The sequence below is a fragment of the Poromitra crassiceps genome (genome assembly GCF_964638095.1).
Source record: "Poromitra crassiceps genome assembly, chromosome: 21".
NCBI classification, from domain to species: Eukaryota; Metazoa; Chordata; class Actinopteri; order Beryciformes; family Melamphaidae; genus Poromitra; species Poromitra crassiceps.
Window position 1 is genome coordinate 17,989,082 of NC_139638.1, and position 25,280 is coordinate 18,014,361.

General features: G+C 45.9%; 1 protein-coding gene across 1 annotated transcript; it reads right to left on the minus strand.

The window, feature by feature from the left end:
- Positions 1 to 4,132: 4,132 nt before the first annotated feature.
- LOC310795463 (TBC1 domain family member 10A-like) lies at positions 4,133 to 24,980 on the minus strand. Its single transcript, XM_083657514.1, is given in 10 exon segments — positions 4,133 to 4,837; positions 4,840 to 4,894; positions 9,253 to 9,407; positions 12,436 to 12,625; positions 12,906 to 12,971; positions 16,820 to 16,934; positions 17,099 to 17,205; positions 19,622 to 19,729; positions 21,289 to 21,388; positions 24,482 to 24,980. Coding segments are annotated over 10 exon segments (1,608 nt in total). The 5' UTR covers positions 24,688 to 24,980; the 3' UTR covers positions 4,133 to 4,331.
- Positions 24,981 to 25,280: the final 300 nt, after the last annotated feature.

Genomic DNA, 25,280 nt, shown 5'->3' on the forward strand with positions numbered 1-25,280 from the left:
GGTGTGTGCGGGAGGGGGTGATGCGCCCGCTGTGGGGTGTTGAAGGATAACACTGGGTGCATTGAGAGTCCCACTCGTTGGGTCCTGTGTGGTATTTCTCCTCTCTGATCATTGTCTCGTTTCATGTGTTTAATGCCGTTTGCAAGCTAAAAGACGGAGATTTGCAATAGGCAAAGAAGACACATTTAAATATTTCCAAGAGTATCAAATTTTTATTGATTTAAATGTAATTTGGTACAAAAAAAACAGTTATATGAGGATACTATTGTAGTCTAATTAGCAAAGAGAAGGGAGGTAAAGCAATAGCATAAATTGACAGATTTCAACTTGATTTTCTTTAAGTATACATTCATTGATTAGCAGTAAGCAGCATCTCTCCACCAAAGTATTGGGTGTCCATAATGTTGAAGCCCCGAGGGTATCAGAAAAAATCATCCTAAGGAACTTTTGATTCACTATTCATATATATCACAATTTACCCTCCTGGACTTTGGGCCCTGGTCTAATCCATCCAACTGCATGAATGGGTAAACCCCACTTTGGTCAGGAATGTTTTCCATACCCAGGACAAAGCTCAATGGCACCATCTACAGGATAGCATGGAAAACTGTTTAGTATATAAACTCTAACTGATTCATGTTGGTTCAATGTGCTTCGTGTGCATGCTTATAACACAATCCCATTGGAAATAGACTCACTGGAGTGGCAATAAAATCATACTGCGCGCACATTTAACTATTCACTTCAGAGATCAGATACGGCGGATTCCATTGTGCACACGGAGCCAATATCTTCAACCGGAAAAATATACAAATTGTACTAAATATGAATAGAAAAGCTTCATTGTCGCTTCTTATGAATCTTGGCAGGTAAACGGTGCTTCCCGATGGATAAAAACAAACCCCTAGCATCTCTTCTGCCTCCACAGTATGTAAATATCAATTCATACTGTACATACTACACATTTCCTATTAATCATCATAATAATAATAATAATAATAATAATAATAAACAACTTAGGAAATATTCCGATGCTGGGTTACACATATACATAATTGTTGATTAAACAAGTGCCTGGATTGGGATGGTTCCATGTTGCTTGTATATAAATTAATGACAATTTCTTCACTTAAAACGTCTCAAATATCAAACTAGCACATCTACATATCTAGTCATGAATCCCTTGACCTTCTTGAACCTTTTCAGTAGACTTCCTCCTGTCCAGTTCTAAGAAAACTTCGAGGTCAAGGGATCCACAAACATTTGAGCTGCTCAACAGTTTGTGTACAATCATGCCAGAATCGAGCATGCTTGTACACAAATAGTCTGGCATTAGTGTTCTTAATTCATTAGTGCCATTCTCCCATATTTCATTCTGAAGAACATAAATATAATCTACACACTATACTCAAAATATATATCAAATATGACTGTGATCGAATAAACCGCTAAGGATCTTCAAAACATGCATTCAACATCTTTGGCTTGGTGGCACAAATTTCCCAGCACACTTCTTCCTTCATTTGAGAGTCATAAACAGCTAGAATCCACTGCTACTGTCAAAAAGCTGGCTGATCCGAGGGCGCTCTCTAGTGTTCAACAACAGCAAACAAGTCATGGATGGATCGACTACACCAGGCAAGAGCTCATTCTAAATAGACACATCTGTAGCATTTAGTACGAATGATTGAACGTAGCGAATCAGGATAAAAATTAGCCCCGAATCGAGACTCGTTCTGTTAGCTTCCGGTACTGCTCGCTGCCAGAACAGTCCCGTGTACATACATAGACTAGCATGCGACTTTCGCTCCCAAGCTGTCTACATCAGCGATACGCACGTATTTTACAAGTGCCACAGAAACATTTCAAAGCCACCTACTTGAGAACAAGGGTTCATAGCTTCTCGACGTCGGGGTTAGAAAGTTTGACGCTGCTCATAAATGCCTCTTTTCATCCAAAGTCTGTGCTGGTGATATGATTTTTTACAGTTTAGAGCCCAGCTGTCACAGCGCTCAACAGCGCCACTCTGGTCGAAAGCTCGGTAAAAGATAATACACGGCACTCTTTTCTGGCAGCGAGCGGTAGCTAAGCTAACGGAACAGAGTCTCGTTTCGGGGCTAGATATTAATATGAAGCTCTGCACTGGCAATATAGTGACGAATGTAGAAGAAGAGGGAGACGATCAAAGGCAAAGTGCTCGACAAGAGATATCATCAATTACGACAAAATCAGACTTCATTTATAACAAAGGAGCATTCAAGATACTCACAGAACTGCTTTGTTTTTTTAGAGGCAAATAGCAGCCATAACTGTTGTTAGTGAGTGTATCTCCCTACATGCCCAACAGTACAAAGCTAAAAACTGCACTCTCTATAATCCCAAAAGGCTAACATCTCATTTACATGTGCAAAACATCGTACTGTACATAGAGACACTGCATGAAATAGGCCACGCCCATCACGGGGGAAAAGCTCCGTTCATTTCCACACACCAGCGTCATTTTCCTTGAATTTTACATTCTCAAATACACTGCTACCGCATGCGCTAGGACGTGTCATCAGTGATGTTATCTGGGGTCGTTAGGTGTTTCGGGTCTGTCAACATCATACACCCTCGCCCAGTAGACCCAGCCGAGGCCAATTAAGACCCCGACTCACGTCCCAGAAGCCGCTACGGATCAGCCTTACTACTCTATCTGCAACGTTGCCCGCGGGAGGGGTAAAAAGAACCCAATCCGCTGCAATAGAGCTAGTGCTACGCCGCAGTATTGGCCCTTCGGTGCATGGAGGATCTAGGCTCTGTGGGTTTCTCCCGGCCGTGCTCCTCCTTCGTCTCACCAGACCCCCCTTATGTCAAAGGCAATCCAGAGGCAGAAAGGAAACCTCAAGGACGCCCCAAGAGGGCCTGTGCGCTGCACGTCATTCACCTGCGTCGAGCACCTTGCTCTAGCCTGGAGGACCCCAGGCCGCGCCGATCTTGCGCAGATTTTCAGGAGGCTAATCCGTAGCGTTTGTGGATTTCTCCCTCACGAGAGAGCCAAGATGGGGTGCTAATCCCATCCCGTACCGGGTTGCCGTCTCTCCGGCCGTCAACTGTCTCTCCAGCTCGTCACCAAACTATACTTGGTTGTCACCTAGTCTTTCCTAAGTGTCACCGGCCAGAGGCAAGCCAGGATTCTACATTCTCAAATACACTGCTACCGCATGCGCTAGGACGTGTCATCAGTGATGTTATCTGGGGTCGTTAGGTGTTTCGGGTCTGTCAACATCATACACCCTCGCCCAGTAGACCCAGCCGAGGCCAATTAAGACCCCGACTCACGTCCCAGAAGCCGCTACGGATCAGCCTTACTACTCTATCTGCAACGTTGCCCGCGGGAGGGGTAAAAAGAACCCAATCCGCTGCAATAGAGCTAGTGCTACGCCGCAGTATTGGCCCTTCGGTGCATGGAGGATCTAGGCTCTGTGGGTTTCTCCCGGCCGTGCTCCTCCTTCGTCTCACCAGACCCCCCTTATGTCAAAGGCAATCCAGAGGCAGAAAGGAAACCTCAAGGACGCCCCAAGAGGGCCTGTGCGCTGCACGTCATTCACCTGCGTCGAGCACCTTGCTCTAGCCTGGAGGACCCCAGGCCGCGCCGATCTTGCGCAGATTTTCAGGAGGCTAATCCGTAGCGTTTGTATGAAACATAGCTAAAAGCTGTTGTGTGGTGGGGCTGCGCAGACAACAAATGTAAAAAAAATCGCCAGTTCAAGTTTTTTTGTACTCCCGAGCAAAACAAGGAAGCCATTGGGAATTGGCGAGAAGAAAAATGTGGATCTAGCGCTGTCAAGGAAGTAAGTTGGAGTGTTCATCTTCCGTATATACAATCTTTTCGTGCAACACGCAACCATGCACGCGACATAGGAGAACGCCAGGATTGGAGGGGGGGTTTCTGTTTTCCCCCCGTCTTGGGCGTGGCTTCTGAATGATGACGCGTTACGCAATGTCTCTATGGTCCCCATCTGCTTTCGCTCCCTGGCAACTACTCGCTTAAACACAAACCTGTCTCCTGCAGTCACTGATGTGGACACATTGGGTTGTGGGTAGTAGGTGGTACAGAGTTTGTTGTGACACTGACTTCTTTCGTCTGACCAACAGTCCACAACCCAAAGAAGTCATAGAAGACTAAAGAAACCAGGAAGTATTCACATTTAAGAAGCTGGAGTGGGAGAATTGTACTTTTTGTACTTTTTTTTTCTTAAAAAAAAAAGAGTAATCAATTATAAAAATAGTTGGAAATGAATTTACTGTCGGTCAACTTATGGATTAATCGACGACGAATCGTTGCAGATCTAGAACGATTTCTGTGTAAACTGGTGGAGACGTCCTCCTTGCCTCCGCCCTGCTACAGGTAGGTGTCGTGCTCGGCGCTGCTCAGACTCTCTCTGGACCCCTGTACGGCCAGACTCTCTCTGGACCCCTGTACGCTCAGACTCTCTTTGGACCCCTCTATGGTCTCTCTGGACCCCTGTACGCTCACGTGTTTGAGGAGAGGTGAAGGGTCGCCGGCGGCCGGGCGCAGGCCGACGGTCTCCTGCGCCGGTGGGGACGTCTTCGTCCGTTTTTCCCTCTTTCGTCACGTGACTTACCCTGCTCTCCTCTTTAGTCACGTGACCTCCCCTGCTCTCCTCTCCTCCGTGCCCGTCGCTCTTGGTGGCCAGAGGAGACTCCACGATGATGGTGGGCCTCTGCCTCAGGTCCTGCCGGCTGGGCGGCTCGGCCGTCATGATGGCCTTGGCGCCGTGCATCCTGGGAGGAGACTTGCAGTGCAAGTCGCCGCGGCTCTCCTTCCAGCGCGCAGCTGAGCCAGGTGCTCCTTCTCGATGTCCCGCTCGGACACGGGCAACTCACTGATCTGAGAGAGAGAGAGAGAGAGAGAGAGAGAGATAGGGAGAGGGAGAGAGAGAGAGAGAGAGAGAGAGAGAGAGAGAGAGAGGAGAGGGAGAGAGAGAGAGAGAGAGAGAGAGAGAGAGGAGAGAGAGAGTAGAGAGAGAGAGAGAGAGAGAGAGAGAGAGAGAGAGGAGAGGAGAGGAGAGAGAGAGAGAGAGAGAGAGAGAGAGAGAGAGAGAGAGAGAGAGAGAGAGAGAGAGAGAGAGGGAGAGGGAGAGGGAGAGAGACAGAGAGAGAGGGAGAGGAGAGGGAGAGAGAGAGAGAGAGAGGGAGAGGGAGATGGAGAGGGAGAGAGAGAGAGAGGGAGATGGAGAGGAGGGAGAGAGACAGAGGGAGAGAGGAGAGAGACAGAGAGAGAGGGAGAGGGAGAGGGAGAGGGAGAGAGACAGAGAGAGAGGGAGAGGGAGAGGGAGAGAGAGAGAGGACAGAGAGAGAGGGAGAGGAGAGGGAGAAGAGAGAGAGAGAGAGAGAGAGAGAGGGAGAGGGAGAGGGAGAGGGAGAGGAGAGAGAGACAGAGAGAGAGAGGAGAGAGAGAGACAGAGAGAAGAGGGAGAGAGGGAGAGAGAGAGAGAGGGAGAGGGAGGAGGAGAGAGGAGAGAGGAGAGGAGAGGAGAGAGAGGAGAGAGAGAGAGAAGAGAGGGAGAGAGAGAGAGAGAGAGGGAGAGGGAGAGAGGAGAGAGAGAGAGAGAAGAGAGAGAGAGAGGAGAGAGAGAGAGAGATCGAGAGAGAGAGAGAGAGGAATAGGGGTTTTGACTCTTTCAGTATCTCATGATTCGATTTCCTGGGGTGGCGATTAGATTCAAAATCGATTTTGGATCCAAAACGATTCCCGATTCAAAATGGATTCTTGATTCAGTACATACTGTACGGGTATATCAGAATCTACACCAGTCTGCTGTGTGCTAAGAAAGGCGACGTAGCAAATGATGGCATGAAAGCAGAATAAAGTGTCTAAGATTACAGTAAGTTGTTGTTGTTTTTATTTGAAAAAGTTGTATCAACTGATTGCAATAATGTAAACACAGCACACACAAAAGCAAACCTAAGACAAAAGGTAACATTTATTCATGCTAAACTTGCACAAATAAAAACACCTTAGTATTTGTCAGTTCTCAGTGACTTAACAAAAAAAATGGGGGGGGTGGACACCTGGTGGAGAAACACTGTTTCGGATTGACTGATGCTACAACTGTGAGGCTTTTGGGGTTTTTCCAATGCTGATCGTCTATTAACACATTAAGTGCCAGAGACGACCTAACTCGTCTTACATAATCCAGCGCTTAAGTGCCAAGGACGAGCTAACTCGTCTTACATAAACATTTTTTTTTTTTGACGGTGGGACATCAATCAACCCCTTTTACATCTTCGAGATAACTATTTGGAGCAAGAGCATGTGTGTACTCTATTTTACCGACCACTAAGTGGCGACAGAGACCGAGAGAAGTCACAGCCACGGGACCCAAAAGCAGCCGCCTCCCGCGGAAATGGCTTGGCGATTTTACAGTCAGAAGCCCGAGACACACACACAGAACGGACAGAGATCCCTTCCCCCCAGAGCCGCGGATCAACGCGCGAACACACACACACACACACACACACACACACACACACACACACACACACCGCGGGAGCAAGCCATTCAAGGAAATGGCTTGGCGATTTTACAGTAATCCATTTCAGACTCGTCCCCGCACGCAGGCAAGCAGGCAGGCAGGCACGCAGACAGACAGGCAGGCAGCACAACACGCTTCTGACACGCCCGCTGAAGCCAGGAGGAAGGAGGAGAAGACACACGGAGGGAGGAGTTTGAATGAGAGGGGTGTTTCCTGTTGTTATGGAGGAAATTACTGTTCAAAACTATTGTTTAGAATGTCTGACGGTCTTACTGATGCCAAAAATGAATGGTTAAAGTGACTGTTTCACAAAAAGCCATTTATCTCTGAATAAATTTCCAGACGCTGAAACCATGCTGTACTCAACGGCTAATATCTACATAACTACTAACTCTGCAAACTAACTCTTTTAGACAGAGAAAGCACACATTCTATTAGTTATTTTTAGATGATTGCTGTTCATGAATTCTTAACAGAAAAGAATCCTCGGCTGTTCTAAAATGAGCCAGAATCGTCAAAAACACCCCTGGCACAACTTACCTACAGGAATGAAAACATGGCTGGCACCCAATGTGTTAACAGAGATTTTAGGTTACAATGTTTTTGTTGTTGTCTGCCAGCGGTTGGCCGTGTTAGAATAAGCAACTTAGATCTATGTGCAAGCACTGAAGCAGCCAAACAATCATCACATTTTTAACTCTTTACTCTATGTGGTTGAAAAACAACACAACCTTGACAACAACACTGTCCTGTAGAGATGTTTAATCTGCTGAAGTTGTGATTCAGTGAGGTTTGTGTTGGTGGTGCTGTATGAGCCTACCTCCTGCACCAGGTTTGTGTTGGTGGTGCTGTATGAGCCTACCTCCTGCACCAGGTTTGTGTTGGTGGTGCTGTATGAGCCTACCTCCTACACCAGGTTTGTGTTGGTGGTGCTGTATGAGCCTACCTCCTGCACCAGGTTTGTGTTGGTGGTGCTGTATGAGCCTACCTCCTACACCAGGTTTGTGTTGGTGGTGCTGTATGAGCCTACCTCCTACACCAGGTTTGTGTTAGTGGTGCTGTATGAGCCTACCTCCTGCACCAGGTTTGTGTTAGTGGTGCTGTATGAGCCTACCTCCTGCACCAGGTTTGTGTCGGTGGTGCTGTATGAGCCTACCTCCTACACCAGGTTTGTGTTGGTGGTGCTGTATGAGCCTACCTCCTACACCAGGTTTGTGTTGGTGGTGCTGTATGAGCCTACCTCCTGCACCAGGTTTGTGTTGGTGGTGCTGTATGAGCCTACCTCCTGCACCAGGTTTGTGTTGGTGGTGCTGTATGAGCCTAACTCCTGCACCAGGTTTGTGTTAGTGGTGCTGTATGAGCCTACCTCCTGCACCAGGTTTGTGTTAGTGGTGCTGTATGAGCCTACCTCCTGCACCAGGTTTGTGTTGGTGGTGCTGTATGAGCCTACCTCCTGCACCAGGTTTGTGTTAGTGGTGCTGTATGAGCCTACCTCCTGCACCAGGTTTGTGTTAGTGGTGCTGTATGAGCCTACCTCCTGCACCAGGTTTGTGTTGGTGGTGCTGTATGAGCCTACCTCCTGCACCAGGTTTGTGTTAGTGGTGCTGTATGAGCCTACCTCCTGCACCAGGTTTGTGTTAGTGGTGCTGTATGAGCCTACCTCCTGCACCAGGTTTGTGTTGGTGGTGCTGTATGAGCCTACCTCCTGCACCAGGTTTGTGTTGGTGGTGCTGTATGAGCCTAACTCCTGCACCAGGTTTGTGTTGGTGGTGCTGTATGAGCCTAACTCCTGCACCAGGTTTGTGTTAGTGGTGCTGTATGAGCCTACCTCCTGCACCAGGTTTGTGTTGGTGGTGCTGTATGAGCCTACCTCCTGCACCAGGTTTGTGTTGGTGGTGCTGTATGAGCCTACCTCCTGCACCAGGTTTGTGTTGGTGGTGCTGTATGAGCCTACCTCCTGCACCAGGTTTGTGTTGGTGGTGCTGTATGAGCCTACCTCCTGCACCAGGTTTGTGTTGGTGGTGCTGTATGAGCCTAACTCCTGCACCAGGTTTGTGTTGGTGGTGCTGTATGAGCCTACCTCCTGCACCAGGTTTGTGTTAGTGGTGCTGTATGAGCCTACCTCCTGCACCAGGTTTGTGTTGGTGGTGCTGTATGAGCCTACCTCCTGCACCAGGTTTGTGTTGGTGGTGCTGTATGAGCCTACCTCCTACACCAGGTTTGTGTTGGTGGTGCTGTATGAGCCTACCTCCTGCACCAGGTTTGTGTTGGTGGTGCTGTATGAGCCTACCTCCTGCACCAGGTTTGTGTTGGTGGTGCTGTATGAGCCTACCTCCTACACCAGGTTTGTGTTGGTGGTGCTGTATGAGCCTACCTCCTGCACCAGGTTTGTGTTGGTGGTGCTGTATGAGCCTACCTCCTGCACCAGGTTTGTGTTGGTGGTGCTGTATGAGCCTACCTCCTGCACCAGGTTTGTGTTGGTGGTGCTGTATGAGCCTAACTCCTGCACCAGGTTTGTGTTGGTGGTGCTGTATGAGCCTACCTCCTGCACCAGGTTTGTGTTAGTGGTGCTGTATGAGCCTACCTCCTGCACCAGGTTTGTGTTGGTGGTGCTGTATGAGCCTACCTCCTGCACCAGGTTTGTGTTGGTGGTGCTGTATGAGCCTAACTCCTGCACCAGGTTTGTGTTGGTGGTGCTGTATGAGCCTACCTCCTGCACCAGGAAGCCTTCCTGCATGTACTGTGGCTCTATGGCACGCAGCAGCTCCATCGTCTCATACAGGCCCTGACAGGACTTGAGTTTCTCGCGGGAGCCCAGCGTGCATTTCAGGAGAACCAGGCCCACTCGGAAGATGATCTTCACTCCTGAGAGAACAAGCATCACAGACAGCAAGTCAGGCCGTGGTGTCCACATAGTGTTCTTCTGCCTTTTTTTATGTGGAAAAAGCACCGCCTAGAGCAGAGGTTCTCAAATGATTCCCAACATTCTCAACATTCCCAACATTCTCAACAGATTCCCAACCACCGGGCCGCGGACCGGTACCGGGCCGCAACGCATTTGGTACCGGGCCGCGAGCCCGGTCCAAAAATAAAAATAAAAACTACAAACATAAATAAACGTCAACTTGAAACTATCTTTCAACTACCACACAGCCTATAATATTATAGCCTATGTTTTTTTATTTTTTTTATTAAAATTGACAACCGGTCCGCAACTTTTTTCCCCATCCATTTACCGGTCCGTGGCACAAAAAAGGTTGGTAACCCCTGGCCTAGAGCACTTTTTGAGAGCCACCAGGGTGTGGTCGCTTCCTGTGAAGCAACCAGGGCGTGGTCGCTTGCTCTGAAGCCACATTCGAGTGGGAAATTCTCACCTTCACCACCAAACAAGGCTGATGTTCAAGTACTCAAAGTAACAACTGATTTGGACCAATGAAACACATTCTAGGTGACCTACATCCATATCATCATTTTCAGAGTGACTTGCTAAGGTCGGAGTAAGGGCCTGTGTCCATCTAGCATCTTTTTCCAACCGTTAAACGCTGGAAGTACGCTGAGAAGTGCTGATCTCAGCGCACAATAGACTACTTGCACAACTCCACTACTTCCTGAAATGAGTAGGGCATCTAAGGCCGTTTCTCAATAAACGTTCTTGTGTGTTCTTGCGTTCTTGTGTCCCTGTGAAATGTCATCAGTCGCAGCCCAAGTACTGTTCCAATACAAAGTTCACATTTCGCCAAGAACGCTTAAAATTCCCGGATGTGTTCTCGACACGCCCACTTTACCGAGGATGCTCTGGGTGGTGACTTGTGTCAACTTGGCAAGGCATAAGCAGAGGCAGAACGCAGCAGAGAAGACGCCATAAGCTCCGGAAAGTTTTTTACAATTTAAAGTTTTATTTCATCACTAAATTAATTTCTGATGACGTTTGATGCCTACAAGCAGGGTAGTAGGTTTCAATAAGTGCCACTTTACGAACATTTATGGCGAAAAATGGCAAAAAGTTCCAGAGCACAATTGGCTAAATTACATCAGCTGAGCTTTTTATTTGTGTAGTACTGCAGGCGGCCTCTGCGCTGGTATTGCGCAATACCCTCAAGAACGCATCGTCTCAAACTGCCAACAACGTCATGTGTGCTTGTGACCTAGCAAGTTAATTCTTCCAAGAACGACTAGCAAGAACGTTCTCCCCAAGAACACAAGAACAAGAATGCATTCTTGGTATTGAGAAACGGCTGTCCTACACTATTGGATGAACTGATTAATGTCAGGTGTGCCTGACTGCTGCAGTCACAACAACAGTGATCAGGCACACCTGACATTAATCAGTTCATCCAATAGGGTAGGACAGGAAACCAGGGCCGTTTCTCAATACCAAGAATGCATTCTTGTTCTTGGGTTCTTGGGGAGAACGTTCTTGCTAGTCGTTCTTGGAAGAATGAACTTGCTAGGTCACAAGCACACATGACGCTGTTGGCAGTTTGAGACGATGCGTTCTTGAGGGTATTGCGCAATACCAGCGCAGAGGCCGCCTGCAGTACTACACAAATAAAAAGCTCAGCTGATGTAGATGCAGCCAATTGTGCTCTGGAACTTTTTGCCATTTTTCGCCATAAATGTTCGTAAAGTGGCACTTATTGAAACCTACTACCCTGCTTGTAGGCATCAAAAGTCATCAGAAATTAATTTAGTGATGAAATAAAACTTTAAATTGTAAAAAACATTCCGGAGCTTATGGCGTCTTCTCTGCTGCGTTCTGCCTCTGCTTATGCCGAAATGCATGCTGGGATATCTGCCTTGCCAAGTTGACACAAGTCACCAACCAGAGCATCCTCGGTAAAGTGGGCGTGTCGAGAACACATCCGGGAATTTTAAGCGTTCTTGGCGAAATGTGAACTTTGTATTCGAACAGTACTTGGGCTGCGACTGATGACGTTTCACAGGGACACAAGAACGCAAGAACACACAAGAATGCTTATTGAGAAACGGCCCAAGATGCCCTACTCATTTCAGGAAGTAGTGGAGTTGTGCAAGTAGTCTATTAACATCTGGAACTAACGTTAGTTCAGTGCGGCAGTAGCTTGATAGCTGACAGCTAACATTAGCAAACAACACACATACAGTGATTTAGCTCAACACTCGCCAGAAATATTAAGTGTCTAGCCAATCTGCTCCCACAATTGAGCCTTTCTGTCTCTGTTGCGATAGTTTCTCCATATGATTAGTTGCCGGAAAAGGAGCACCCGACACCAGCGTCTTTCTGAAAAGTTAAAATATTTTCAGCTGGAAGCGCTGGGAGTCGTGCACACAAAAACGCCGGAGCGCTGTGAAAATAGACGCTGGGCGCTGCGCACTTTCTCTAGACGTCCGTGTGCGCCCGCATACGCTCTCCCCCCGTTGGAAACAACTAGGGATGCACCGATATGAAAATTTTGGCCGATGCCGATAACCGATATTAACATTGCTGTTATGGCCAATAACCGATATTTACCGATGTCGATATGATCTGTATAAAACCACATTTTTATGATCATCACATTTTGTACATACTGAAAAACACATGTTAACACTGAATTTGAAAAAGTTATGCATTTCTTTATTTGCAAAGATAAAAATGTGAAGAATTTGGCTGATAATGATAACCGATATTAACATTGCAACATCTGACCGATACCGATATGACCGATATGTAAAAAAATGACTAACATCGGCCGATACCGATATGATTGCCGATATATCGTGCATCCCTAGAAACAACTGAAAATAGACGCCGGAGCTGATGAAAAGACGCTAGGTGGACACGGGCCCTAACCATGTTTTTATGAATTTTCCCCCCCCAAATTCATCTTGTAAAAACACGTCAGTAGATGATTGTGCTCTTGTGATATCTCACCCTCACAGAGGAACATGTCCCAGATGCGCAGCACGGAGGCCCAGGGCAGCGTCCTGGAGAAGGCGCACATGAACCACTCCGTCATGTACAGGATGGGCTCCAGCTTGTGCTTCTTCAGGTGGTAGTGCGCCACAGGAGACACGCGCCGCAGCAGAGCGTACAGGATCTCCCCGTCCAGCTGGATCGCCTCCTGTTGGCACGGCAGGGAACAGCAGTCAGCAGGGGGAGTGGGAGAGAGAGAGAGAGAGAGATGGGCGGGGCCGGGCCGGGTGGGCGTGACCGACAGAGAGCAGACTTCCGTAACAGCCCAGCCAATCAGACTTCGCCACAGGATTTCTGATGGTCTGACCACGTGAGACTAGCCACATGCTGTAGTGGTGGCTAAGAGACAACACAAGTGTGGAAAAAGATTGTGTGTGTGTGTGTGTGTGTGTGTGTGTGTGTGCGTGTGCGTGTGTCAGCAGCCTTACCAGTCCTGCACTGTAGTATCCAGGAAGGTACTTCTCACAAATCTGGACAAGACCCCAGAATGCATCCTACAGTACGGAAAAGAAAGCAAAAATGGCTTTGATGATATTTCAAGTCAAAGTGAAACTTTCCTACATTCGGACGGCCTGTAATTCAGTCTTAAAGGTCTAGAAACGCATTCAATCATTTTCTTTGCACACTTTGTTCTTTTACAGGTCATGGTGGGCTGGAGTCTATCACAGCAAGCAAAAAGGGGGAAAAACAACCTTGACAGGCTGCCAGTCATATCACAAGGACTAGTAGCGATTTGTTCATGCGTAGGTTCCCTACTAAAGCTTAATTTATACTTATTAGAAAGTGTCGCTCAGCACATGGTCGCAGACGAAAAAGAAAGTGTCGCTCATGGTGTTGCATTTATACTTCAGTGAATGTTCGCCTCGGTTCAACGGTCACGTGACACCTGAACGCAGCCAAGGCAAGAGAGGGAATGGAAGGCACAGTGAAACCACCTCGGAGGCAAGATGTAACGTACTTGACTTCAGCCGCATATAAACGACACACAACTCACCTCCTCTCTCGTTCTTTGTGATTTTCACGAAGTCATACATCAAGGACAGGCTGATCAAAATAGCGGAGACACGTTCCTTCATTTCAATCGAGTGAAAACCAAAGAGAGGAAATCTCTGCACAACCGTGTACGTCAGGTGCGTCGGAAAAGGCAGGATCAAATGAAAGAAGAGGACTCCCGCACACTGACTCCCATTCAAGGCTTTTAATAATAATGCTGCAACGTTTCGATCACAAGATCTTCATCTGGCATATGGTATGGCAGAACACTGGAACCTATTTATAGGAACCAGGACAAAAGCAATTATCCAATGGGAGCAAGGCAATCATGTCAAGACCCATGGAGTAAATCAGTGCAAATAACTGCAGGTGTGACACAATTACAAATACAGTATTAAAGGGATAGTCTACAACAGACCCTGGAATAAATAGAAAAAATAGAAAAAAGGTAGGCTATATGGAAACAATAATAATAATTATATAACTCAAAGCATGACATTTAGAAGGAGTTCATCATTTAGGCCTTTTGGCGATAGGGTTTGTAAATGAAAAATCCAAAAAGCTTCTCTTCTTTTCAGTAGAAGGTCACCTTCTACTGAAAAGAAGAGAAGCTTAGACAAACCATAAATTGGGCTTAAGGGTTAACTAAAAGAATGACCAACCTATCCAGTGACTGTGCACACACACATCTGCATGCAAATTCTCTGTTTAATTGATAATCAGGCTCATTTATATGCGTCATGTGGTAGCTGGCATTGACCATCTATGGTTGGATAGGGGGCGGATCCTCACACGGGACGTCCCACTTGGACTGTGATTGATAATGGAGGATAACGTGGGCACTTGTCTCCCAAAATGTGCCTTAGCAAGGCTCAGAATGAGCTTAAAGGCCCCTCCAATCATTTTTATCTCCCTGTATAAACAGCTGGTTTCCTATGAAAACATACTGTACATGAGCGCACGGCGCTGTATAAACACACATCACCATTCGCGCCAAAGAATTTATATTGATAAGAACCAAAGGCGAACAGCTTGTTCCACTACTGCAGCATAAGGACTGAGACTGCAGCGCTGCTTGTAAAAAGAAGAAGAAAAGAAAGCAGAACAGCTGCGCGTCTTGTCTTGATTAACCTCTGTCTGCCCCCACAATGGAAATACAGGAAGCAGTTATGCCGCCATGACAGTCTCCCCACATCTCCAAAATGGTGGGCTTATGGAAAGAGCGAACTGGTGAACAGTTATTATTGCCGGCGTTTTGAGCCTGGTGAACACTTAGTGAGCAAACGTAGCTAACGGAGTTGTCTGGTTTACTTTATAACCATTAGGGCTGTGAATCTTCACTGGCCTCACGATTCGATTCGATTATGATTCAGAGGGCTACGATTCGATTCCATTACGATTATCGATGCATCTCGATGCATCTTAAATCGATGCATCACTTTTTTCCGCAATACATGATTTATTTTTTCTCACTTTCTTTTTTCTCACTGTGTGGCTACTTTTAAAATAAAAGTGCATTTAGAATTGCATTGTATTATGATCCAAATAAACAACTGCATGTACTTCCATTATATTTTATTTGATAGTTGTTGTTTTTTAATAATCGATTTTTGACATTTGTGAATCGATGCAGAACCGTGCACGTCCGCATCACGATGAATCTTATAATATCGATTATTTTTTCCCCATTCCCTGCCACTTCCTGCTCTCCCCTCTCTCACATTCCCCCTGCTCTCCCTCCCCTGCACCCTCCCACCTCTCCTTCTCTGTTCTCTCCTCCCCCACATTTCCCATTTTCTCCCCACCTCCTCCCTCTCCCTGCCCTCCCTACATCCCCCCGCTCTCCCTCCCTCCTCCCATCTCCTGCTCTCTCCTCTTCCCTCCTTGCCCCACTACTCTAAAGCATGGCATCCATTCTACCCTAAAGCGAGGCACCCATAAGCTATATATGTGAACATGTGTTTATTTGGCAAAGGGACTCACTACTAAAGGCTTGCAGCCAATTAAATTAAGCATAGTTTGGTTGCTAAGAAATCGACATATGTCCGTTTGCAAAATGTGTGTCTATATTTCTCTATCATATAATTGTTCGATGTGTTATTATTACTACTGTAATTTGTTACTGTTGTGTCAGCTAGTCCTCCTTTCCCTGTTCTCTCCATATAGTCTCCCATACTCTCTCTATACTCCCATACTCTTCCATGCGCTCTCTCCTCCCACATTTCCCATTCTCTCCCCACCTCCTCCCTCCCCCTGCTCTCTTCTCCCGCACACGCCCCCCTTCCCCTCTCCTGCTCTCTCCTCTTGCTCCTTCCCCACCTCCTATTCACCTTATTCTTTGCTCACACATGGACGCTTCCGCATTACGTCATTTTGTAATAGTATTTCCGTTTTGACTTGCCAAAAACTCCGCAGGCAAGATGGCTGCGCACAGTCCGCATTTAAACTGGCAGAATTACTCCGCCATAAACTAACATATCTTGGCCAATACGTATGTAACATGCAAAATAAAACAACCCGTAATATCTTAATTTTATGTAGAATGCAGAGGATATGTAACTGTTTAGTTAAACTTGCATTCCAGGAATATTGTGCTCTTAAGACGACGTTAGTGGAGTGGACGTTAGGTTGCGCACCAATGTTAGGTTGCGTAACCTATGTGCGATTCGAAATAACGCATCCGAGATAGAAACGTTATGAATATAGCCACGTTATAAACAACAAACTAACGCTGGTGATCCGTATGGAATCAGTGTTACTCGAAATGGTTAACGGTTATATCAATTTGGTCATTCAGTGGCATTTTAGCTGCCATATAACATAACTAACTAGTGGCTAATATTATTAGCCACTAGTGGCCTTCGCAACTAGCACTGAACCGGAAGAACAAATACGTTTGCGTTGAACGCGGAAGAGAGAAAAAGTGGGCGTGGTGAATAAGGTGAATACTCTCCAACATTTCCCATTCCCTCCCCACCCCATCACTCTCTCACATTCCCCCTGCTCTCCTCCCTTCTCCTGCTCTCTCCTCTGCTCTATCCTATATTTCTATATTTTCTATCAATTGTTCAAAGTGTTATCTTTATTCTGTATATTCTTGCTACTGTTAGCTAGACATACTTTCTGTGAAGCCCTCTGAGACATGCTTGTGAATTAGGGCTATATAAATAAACTTGACTTGACTTGACTTGACACCCCTAATAACCATTGTGTGTGTTTAAACACAGATTGGATCGCGTAGAGACAGTCACTGGACAGGTTAGCCATAGTATTAGTAGGGATTCTATGCATATTGACAAACTGGTCAGTGTGTGTGTGTGTGTGTGTGTGTATATATGAGTGTGTGTACCTCTGCGGGCATGTGCATCAGGAGTACAGCAGCGATGGGAGCCTGAGCCTGGCAGTAGCCCTCTTCTGGACGGTGCAGGGTGTAGGCCTTCAGCACACGGAACAGGTCCTGCTGCCTGCACACACACACACACACACACACACACACACACACACACACACACACACACACACACACACACACACACACACACACACACACACACACACACACACACACTTCAGTCACATTAACACACAGAGATGGGCGTGGTCAAACGGCCTCCAGAGCGCTGCTTACCCGTGACCTCCTCTCGCCACAAACATCTCATGGAAGGGGAACTGTCGATGGAGGTCTCGCTCGATCACGTCCAGCCATTTAGGATCTCCTGGCTGGCTGTCCAGCTCCTGAAACACAGCATGCATGGACTTAACAGTCAATGGTTTAGCTGTGAAACACAGCATGCATGGACTTAACAGTCAGTGGTTTAGCTGTGAAACACAGCATGCATGGACTTAGAGTCAGTGGTTTAGCTATGAAACACAGCATGCATGGCCTTAGAGTCAGTGGTTTAGCTATGAAACACAGCATGCATGGACTTAGAGTCAGTGGTTTAGGTATGAAACACAGCATGCATGGCCTTAGAGTCAGTGGTTTAGCTATGAAACACAGCATGCATGGACTTAGAGTCAGTGGTTTAGGTATGAAACACAGCATGCATGGACTTAGAGTCAGTGGTTTAGCTATGAAACACAGCATGCATGGACTTAGAGTCAGTGGTTTAGCTATGAAACACAGCATGCATGGACTTAGAGTCAGTGGTTTAGGTATGAAACACAGCATGCATGGACTTAGAGTCAGTGGTTTAGCTATGAAACACAGCATGCATGGACTTAGAGTCAGTGGTTTAGCTATGAAACACAGCATGCATGGACTTAACAGTCAGTGGTTTAGCTATGAAACACAGCATGCATGGACTTAGAGTCAGTGGTTTAGCTATGAAACACAGCATGCATGGACTTAGAGTCAGTGGTTTAGCTATGAAACACAGCATGCATGGACTTAACAGTCAGTGGTTTAGCTATGAAACACAGCATGCATGGACTTAGAGTCAGTGGTTTAGCTATGAAACACAGCATGCATGGACTTAACAGTCAGTGGTTTAGCTATGAAACACAGCATGCATGGACTTAGAGTCAGTGGTTTAGCTATGAAACACAGCATGCATGGACTTAGAGTCAGTGGTTTAGCTATGAAACACAGCATGCATGGACTTAGTCAGTGGTTTAGCTATGAAACACAGCATGCATGGACTTAGAGTCAGTGGTTTAGCTGTGAAACACAGCATGCATGGACTTAGAGTCAGTGGTTTAGCTATGAAACACAGCATGCATGGACTTAGAGTCAGTGGTTTAGCTATGAAACACAGCATGCATGGACTTAGAGTCAGTGGTTTAGCTATGAAACACAGCATGCATGGACTTAGAGTCAGTGGTTTAGCTATGAAACACAGCATGCATGGACTTAGAGTCAGTGGTTTAGCTATGAAACACAGCATGCATGGACTTAGTCAGTGGTTTAGCTATGAAACACAGCATGCATGGACTTAGAGTCAGTGGTTTAGCTGTGAAACACAGCATGCATGGACTTAGAGTCAGTGGTTTAGCTATGAAACACAGCATGCATGGACTTAGAGTCAGTGGTTTAGCTATGAAACACAGCATGCATGGACTTAGAGTCAGTGGTTTAGCTATGAAACACAGCATGCATGGACTTAGAGTCAGTGGTTTAGCTATGAAACACAGCATGCATGGACTTAGAGTCAGTGGTTTAGCTATGAAACACAGCATGCATGGACCTAGGCCATTTTCAGACTAGGAGGCCAAATCTGATTTGTAAACTTTAGTGACCTATTAATGATTCTATCCAGATTGGTTTTATGAGTCTGGATGCTCCAAGTCTGATTTGTGTCACTTGTCCCAAACCACATATGGAGGTGACTGATGTGACTTCAGTGTGGACGCGCTGATCACCCAAATCAGATTTGAGAGTGTCTTTTGCAGGGGGGCGGGGACTTGAAGAGCAGAGAGCAGACATGCAAACACTGCCAGAAACATTGTATGTTGGCTCATTGTATCTGGACACACAGATCCGACTTGAACACTTGCCCAAATCAGATTTGTGGCAGGCAGTGTGGACACACTTCCAAATCAGATTTTGGAAACCAATCAAGATAATGATAATTAATGACTTTAGCAGCAAATCGGATTTGCCTGTAATGTGAACATGGCCTTAGAGTCAGTGGTTTAGGTATCGGGACAGCAGAGACATATTTGTTATGACTGCTGTAAATCCATGAAACTTGCATTCCTGATTCCAGTACACTATATGTACACTATATGAGGTTAAAGTCCAAAAACGGTCAGCTACTGTTAAAGCGTCATTCTAAACATCATATAGGCTATTCAATCATAATTACATTATGACAGCCTGCTACTGTGAAAACAACATTGAAACATATGATTTATGCTCCATGCTGCTTGCATGTTTTTGCAAGAGACTTTATAGTCGTCAGTGATGTGTAAAATAAATCAATAAGACTTCAAATACAGATGAGTTGATAGTACACTATACTACTACCCTATTCTATGCAGTACCATGCAGGGGCAATGAGCCAATGTCCCTACTCAAATAAAGATTAAATTAGATGAATAGACACTTACATAATAACAGAATTGTTTGTGCTTTTAGCCAAAAACACCTTATAGTAGCATGAGTGAATATGTTTTTTGTTAATATTTTCTCAGGCATGGATGGACTGACCTGGAACTTGCCCTGGTTCTGCTCCCTCTTCACTTTGCCCCCAGACAGGTAGAGCCAGGCCCGGCCTCGCAGGGAGGGAGGGATCCCTTTCTGACAGCGCAGCTTCACCTGTTCAACACACTCACACTGTTACTCAGGAGCCTGCAGCAGCTTCACCTGTTCAACACACTCACACTGTTACTCAGGAGCCTTCTGACAGCACAGCTTCACCTGTTCAACACACTCACTGTTACTCAGGAGCCTTCTGACAGCACAGCTTCACCTGTTCAACACACTCACTGTTACTCAGGAGCCTTCTGACAGCGCAGCTTCACCTGTTCAACACACTCACACTGTTACTCAGGAGCCTGCAGCAGCTTCACCTGTTCAACACACTCACACTGTTACTCAGGAGCCTGCAGCAGCTTCACCTGTTCAACACACTCACACTGTTACTCAGGAGCCTGCAGCAGCCAGGCCACACAGAGACTGTCAGAAGGGAGAGTAGGGCTGCCACTAATGACTATTTTCATAATCGATTAATCTGTCGATTCTTTTCTCGATTAATCGATTAGTTGTTTGGTCTATAAAATGTCAGAAAATGGTAGTAAATGACGATCAGTGTTTCCCAAAGTCCAAGATGACGCCCCTCAAATGTCTTGTTTTGTCCACAACTCAAAGATAATAACAGTTTACTGTCATACAGGAGTAAATAGAATATTCACATTTAAGAAGCTGGAATCAGAGAATTTAGACCTTTTCTCTTAAAATTATACTCAAAACGATTAATCGATTATCAAAATAGTTGTCGATTAATTTTCGGGCGACTGACTAATCGATTAATCGTGGCAGCTCTAAGGGAGAGTGGGATGGAATTGGAAACAGAGAACTCTAAGATGTACCTTGACTTTTTTTCAGTTGAATTTCAGTTTTTCTTCATCTTCACCAGACATTTTGTCAAATTGTAGGGAAAGTAAATCTTGTGTTTGTCTGTCAATCTCTTAATAATGTGTCAACATTTCTGCAGGCCAGAGACAGACACACTGCGGTGGCCCACAGCAGTGCTTCTGTGTGGGAGTGACTCACTTGGTTTCTTTGAGGAAACTCCTAACATGCATGGAAACTGAAAGATCAATGTTTTTGGCCCAATTTGTCAGGTGTCCAGTGAAGGAAAATAATAAACAAAAATTAGAAATATTGAGGTATCCCTTTAAATCCTATCCACCTTATTTTTGAATGCCCCACTGTAAAAAATAATTGTGCGTACAAGGTCCGGTTTAACGTGACTTATTGTTGCAGCTTGCCATTTCCTAAATGGTATTCTACTTGATTTGAAAAGATGGCCACCTACACTCAGTCTCTTGTACCCTGGCTGAATTGAACATAACTTGGTCAATAAGTATGTAACATACAAAATAAAACAACCCGTAATATCTTAATTTTATGTAGAATGCAGAGGACATGTAACTGTTTAGTTAAACTTGCATTCCAGGAATATTGTGCTCTTAAAATCATCTGTCATGTCTTCAACACGACAGTATTCTTATCTTTGTGTCGGTGCCAGTGACAGTCAGACAATAAGGTCAAAGCCTTGGACAAAATGTCAAATGAACGACACACTGTTGCAATGCTACACATGTGAAATGTTGTGCGTGGAGACGAGGAACGTGAGATGATCGACTCCAGACCTTCTTGTGTTTTTTGGCCATCCACTTGTCCCAGCTGTTCAGCATCTCCAGCCATTTGGCCTCGCGCTGCCGCAGCACGTCAGTGGGGATTTCTGCAGCACTGTGGAAGACAGACACAAGACAGACACAAGATAGAGACAAGACAGAGACAAGACAGAGACAGTGTCACTACTAAAAACATTTCTGCAGCACTGTGGAGACACAAGACAGAGACAAGACAGAGACAAGACAGAGACAGTGTCACTACTAAAACATTTCTGCAGCACTGTGGAGACACAATACAGACACAAGACAGAGACAAGACAGAGACAGTGTCACTACTAAAACATTTCTGCAGCACTGTGGAGACACAATACAGACACAAGATAGACACAAGACAGAAAGTGTCACTACAAAAGAACATTTCTGCAGCACTGTGGAGACACAATACAGACACAAGATAGACACAAGACAGAAAGTGTCACTACTAAAAACATTTCTGCAGCACTGTGGAGACACAAGACAGAGACAAGACAGACACAAGACAGAGACAGTGTCACTACTAAAAACATTTCTGCAGCACTGTGGAGACACAAGACAGACACAAGACAGAGACAAGACAGACAGTGTTGCTACTAAAAACATATTATTATACACTTGCATGTCATTGTTGAGCCTCTGACGACGGTGCTGCTGTTGGTATGTTGATTTTTTTTAAACGTCTAATTACAGTAATATCTCATTAAAGTATATACTGTACTCATTCCAAGGAAATGCCAAGTGGAGAAAAGACAATGAGGGGTAACCTGTGGGTCAAACAAGACTAGCGGTTGCGTTTCCAAATTAAGAAATAAGATAGCTAACACAATGAAACATTTTCCTTTCAACTTCTGAAGATTCAACAGCCACAGAAGCCATCGTTATGCTCTCTCCATTTTGACAGAGTTTCATACAAGTGGATAGTGACCGCATCCGATGACTTCCTGGTATTCATGACAGAGGGGGGGAGGGGGCGGGACAGAGGGGGGGAGGGGGCGGGACAGGGGGGGAGGGGGCGGGACAGAGGGGGCGGGACAGGGGGGGAGGGGGCGGGACAGTGGTCGATCTCTTCCTCCTCAGAGTTCACACAGGAAAGAAACCTCCCCTCAGACAAAACAGTGGAACAACTTGCCGTCAGTGAAGCGCTCGGAAAACAGGAAGTTGAGAGAAAACTTTCCCCTAGTTCTGCTCTCTACAGCCTCCGACACAAGAGATATGTAACAGTATCTCACCACCACGCTCTTACACAACAGTGTGTGTAGTCAGTGTTGTGTGGTTTTTACACACACACACACACGCACACGCACGCACACACAATTCATAGTGGACACTATCAAAGTGTTTTTTGCATTATAAAGAAGCCATGCCGGCGCTGTGTTTTCTTCTCGTTTGCTCGGCCCATATTCTTTATGAACTATCTTTCAATGCATTGACGTGTAAAACTATTATCACAAGCACATCACAATTATGAATAACCTACTACGGCAATTAAATAGGTCAACTATTGAAGTGTGAGGCTGATAAAAAAGTAGAATAGAGGAAGCACCTGCCTCAGGTGTTGCTCGGGCACAGGAGGACAAAACACTGAAACAGGGAAGAAGAAACTGGAGCCCATCATCAACCTTGCCTGGGCAGCACAGACCTTCCAATCCACCCACTCCCCTGAGAGTAGAGTTTTGGCTTCTAAATGGAGTGTAACGAGTTGACAATGCAGTCTGATATCAGGCTACCATTACCTGAAGCCTCGCTGTACATAAACATACGTCTGTTTACAGTATATTATAAAACGGCTCTCTCAAATCAAGCAATCTGATTGGTTCACAATCACAGCCATTGTATAAATCCAGTAACCCACTCCAATAACCCATGGCCATGGGTTATTGGTTGCCATGGCAACTCTCTTACTAAAAGCCTTTGGTTACCTCAAAAAAAACAAATGGCGGAGACAGCTGTCAGATCCTTGTGAATCGATCTTCGCTTATAACTTTACTAATACTTCGCAGAAAATTATGTTTTGTACAAGAATAGATGCGGGCTAATGTCTTCTTTGCAAAAAAAAGGCTGTTAACCGCGCATTTAACCCCGCATTTAACCCCGTAACGTTAGTTGGTGTCGGGCTTTGCAGAAAGCACTCAGCTTCTCAGCAAGCGCTGAGAATGCAGCGCTGCGCTCGAGCTGCCTGTTGGCTTTCCAGAAAGCTCTCAGCTTCTCAGCAAGCGCCAGGATTGGCCAATGTCAACTTCAGTCTCCAGAACGATCCAATCAAATCACCCGCACGTTCTTGCGGTCCCGCCTTACAGTAGTGTTTCAACTGACTCTATCAGAATACCATGCCAGTCGGACTTATAGTATTATTATTATTATATTATTATACTTGGAAACCGTTTTATAAAAGCAATATAGCACTCGAGCTGCGTGGTGTTGTGGCATATATCCCGCTGATAAGCTGTTATCCCTAACAGCTTATCAGCGGGATATATTCGCCACAACACACTTGCTCTCATGCTATATTGCTTAAATATAACGTCCACCACCTAGTTAAATCGAAAGACACCACAACAATGACCAACAGTGACTTCTCTCAACTCATTAGCCAACCACGGTCAGTCTGCTTGTCTGCCTACCTTCTCCCCTATACAATTATTCAAATGATGCTGCAATCGGGTAATCAGATTACTTTTACATCCCAGACCAGCATCGGTGTCATTCCACCTGGCTGCATTCCAATGTTCTGGTTTTCAACTCTGAGACTGTGGGCCTCCGCCTCCCTCAGAGCCTGGAAAAGCCCCCCCACCCTTCCAATTCCCTTTTCAATTGGATGCCTACGGGATCATAATTGTGTTATTTGGTCCCATAGACACTCAACAACTAGATAGCCTGCCATTACTGTTCGATATACTTCAGACTACACCAAATACATAAAACAAGGTCTATCTGAAGACATGTATTTGTTTCTGGCCCTGGGAAAGTGTAAAAAAAAACATCTCTCTCTCTCTCTCTCTCTGTGTCTGTGTCTGTGTGTCTTTCAGGGAAAATGATTCATAGTAGTGAGGACAAACCCTCCGCTCGATTACACGCTGTTACCTGACATACCTGTGACAGGTACGTGACAGTAATGGCATATCTTTCAAACGCCCATGAGTGAAGTTGTGTGTCCTCCTGAAACGCCACTTACGATCGTCCCGAATGCTGCTGCGCTCCTCCGATGAATCCATACTTGTCCACCTGTTTCTCGTCAGAGACGACCGAGCCGTTCACCTGCGAGTCGGACCCGTCCGAGTTTCCTCCTCCGTCCTCTGTCAGAGTCTCCGTGGTGCCTCGCAAACTCTTGCTGGACTCTGCTGAACTAACAAGCCCATTGCCCCGCTCGATTCTTGCCATTTAACTAACATTAACATTCGCCAGATTGCCGTTAAATTACTCCACTGACCCCTCACGGTGTATCTTTCGAGCTCCTTAAGATAGTTAAAGTCTCCATGAAGACGCCCCCCCCCCCCCGCTTGTTAGCAACGATTAGCTAACGTTGATTGTTTGGTGCATCTAGCTAGCTAGCGCGCTAATGGCTAACTGTTAACCAAACGTTAACTACAGTTGCTAGGAAGGGTCGCTTCGCTTCCTAGAGCTGCTAGCTCGTATCATGGCTATTATCCCTCAACTGTCAAGACATAATGTTATATAGTCACACAAGATGTTCACTAACGTTAGTTAGCTAGCTAAACGGATAAAAAACGCAAACCATCTAGTCGAGTAAAGCAGCAGCTTATAGCTGCGGGCTATCTGCGAAGCTAATCACACTAGCATCACACAACTGTCAGCTGACACACCTTTCGCGAGAATCTCTGCTGTCAGCTAAGTAACTAGCTAGTGGTAGCAGGCTAGCAGCTAGTGGCTACAAGGAGAGCAGGGACAGATTAGGTAAACACAACACCCAACATCCATTATAACTCTCTACTGCCATCTACTGGTGCAAACCA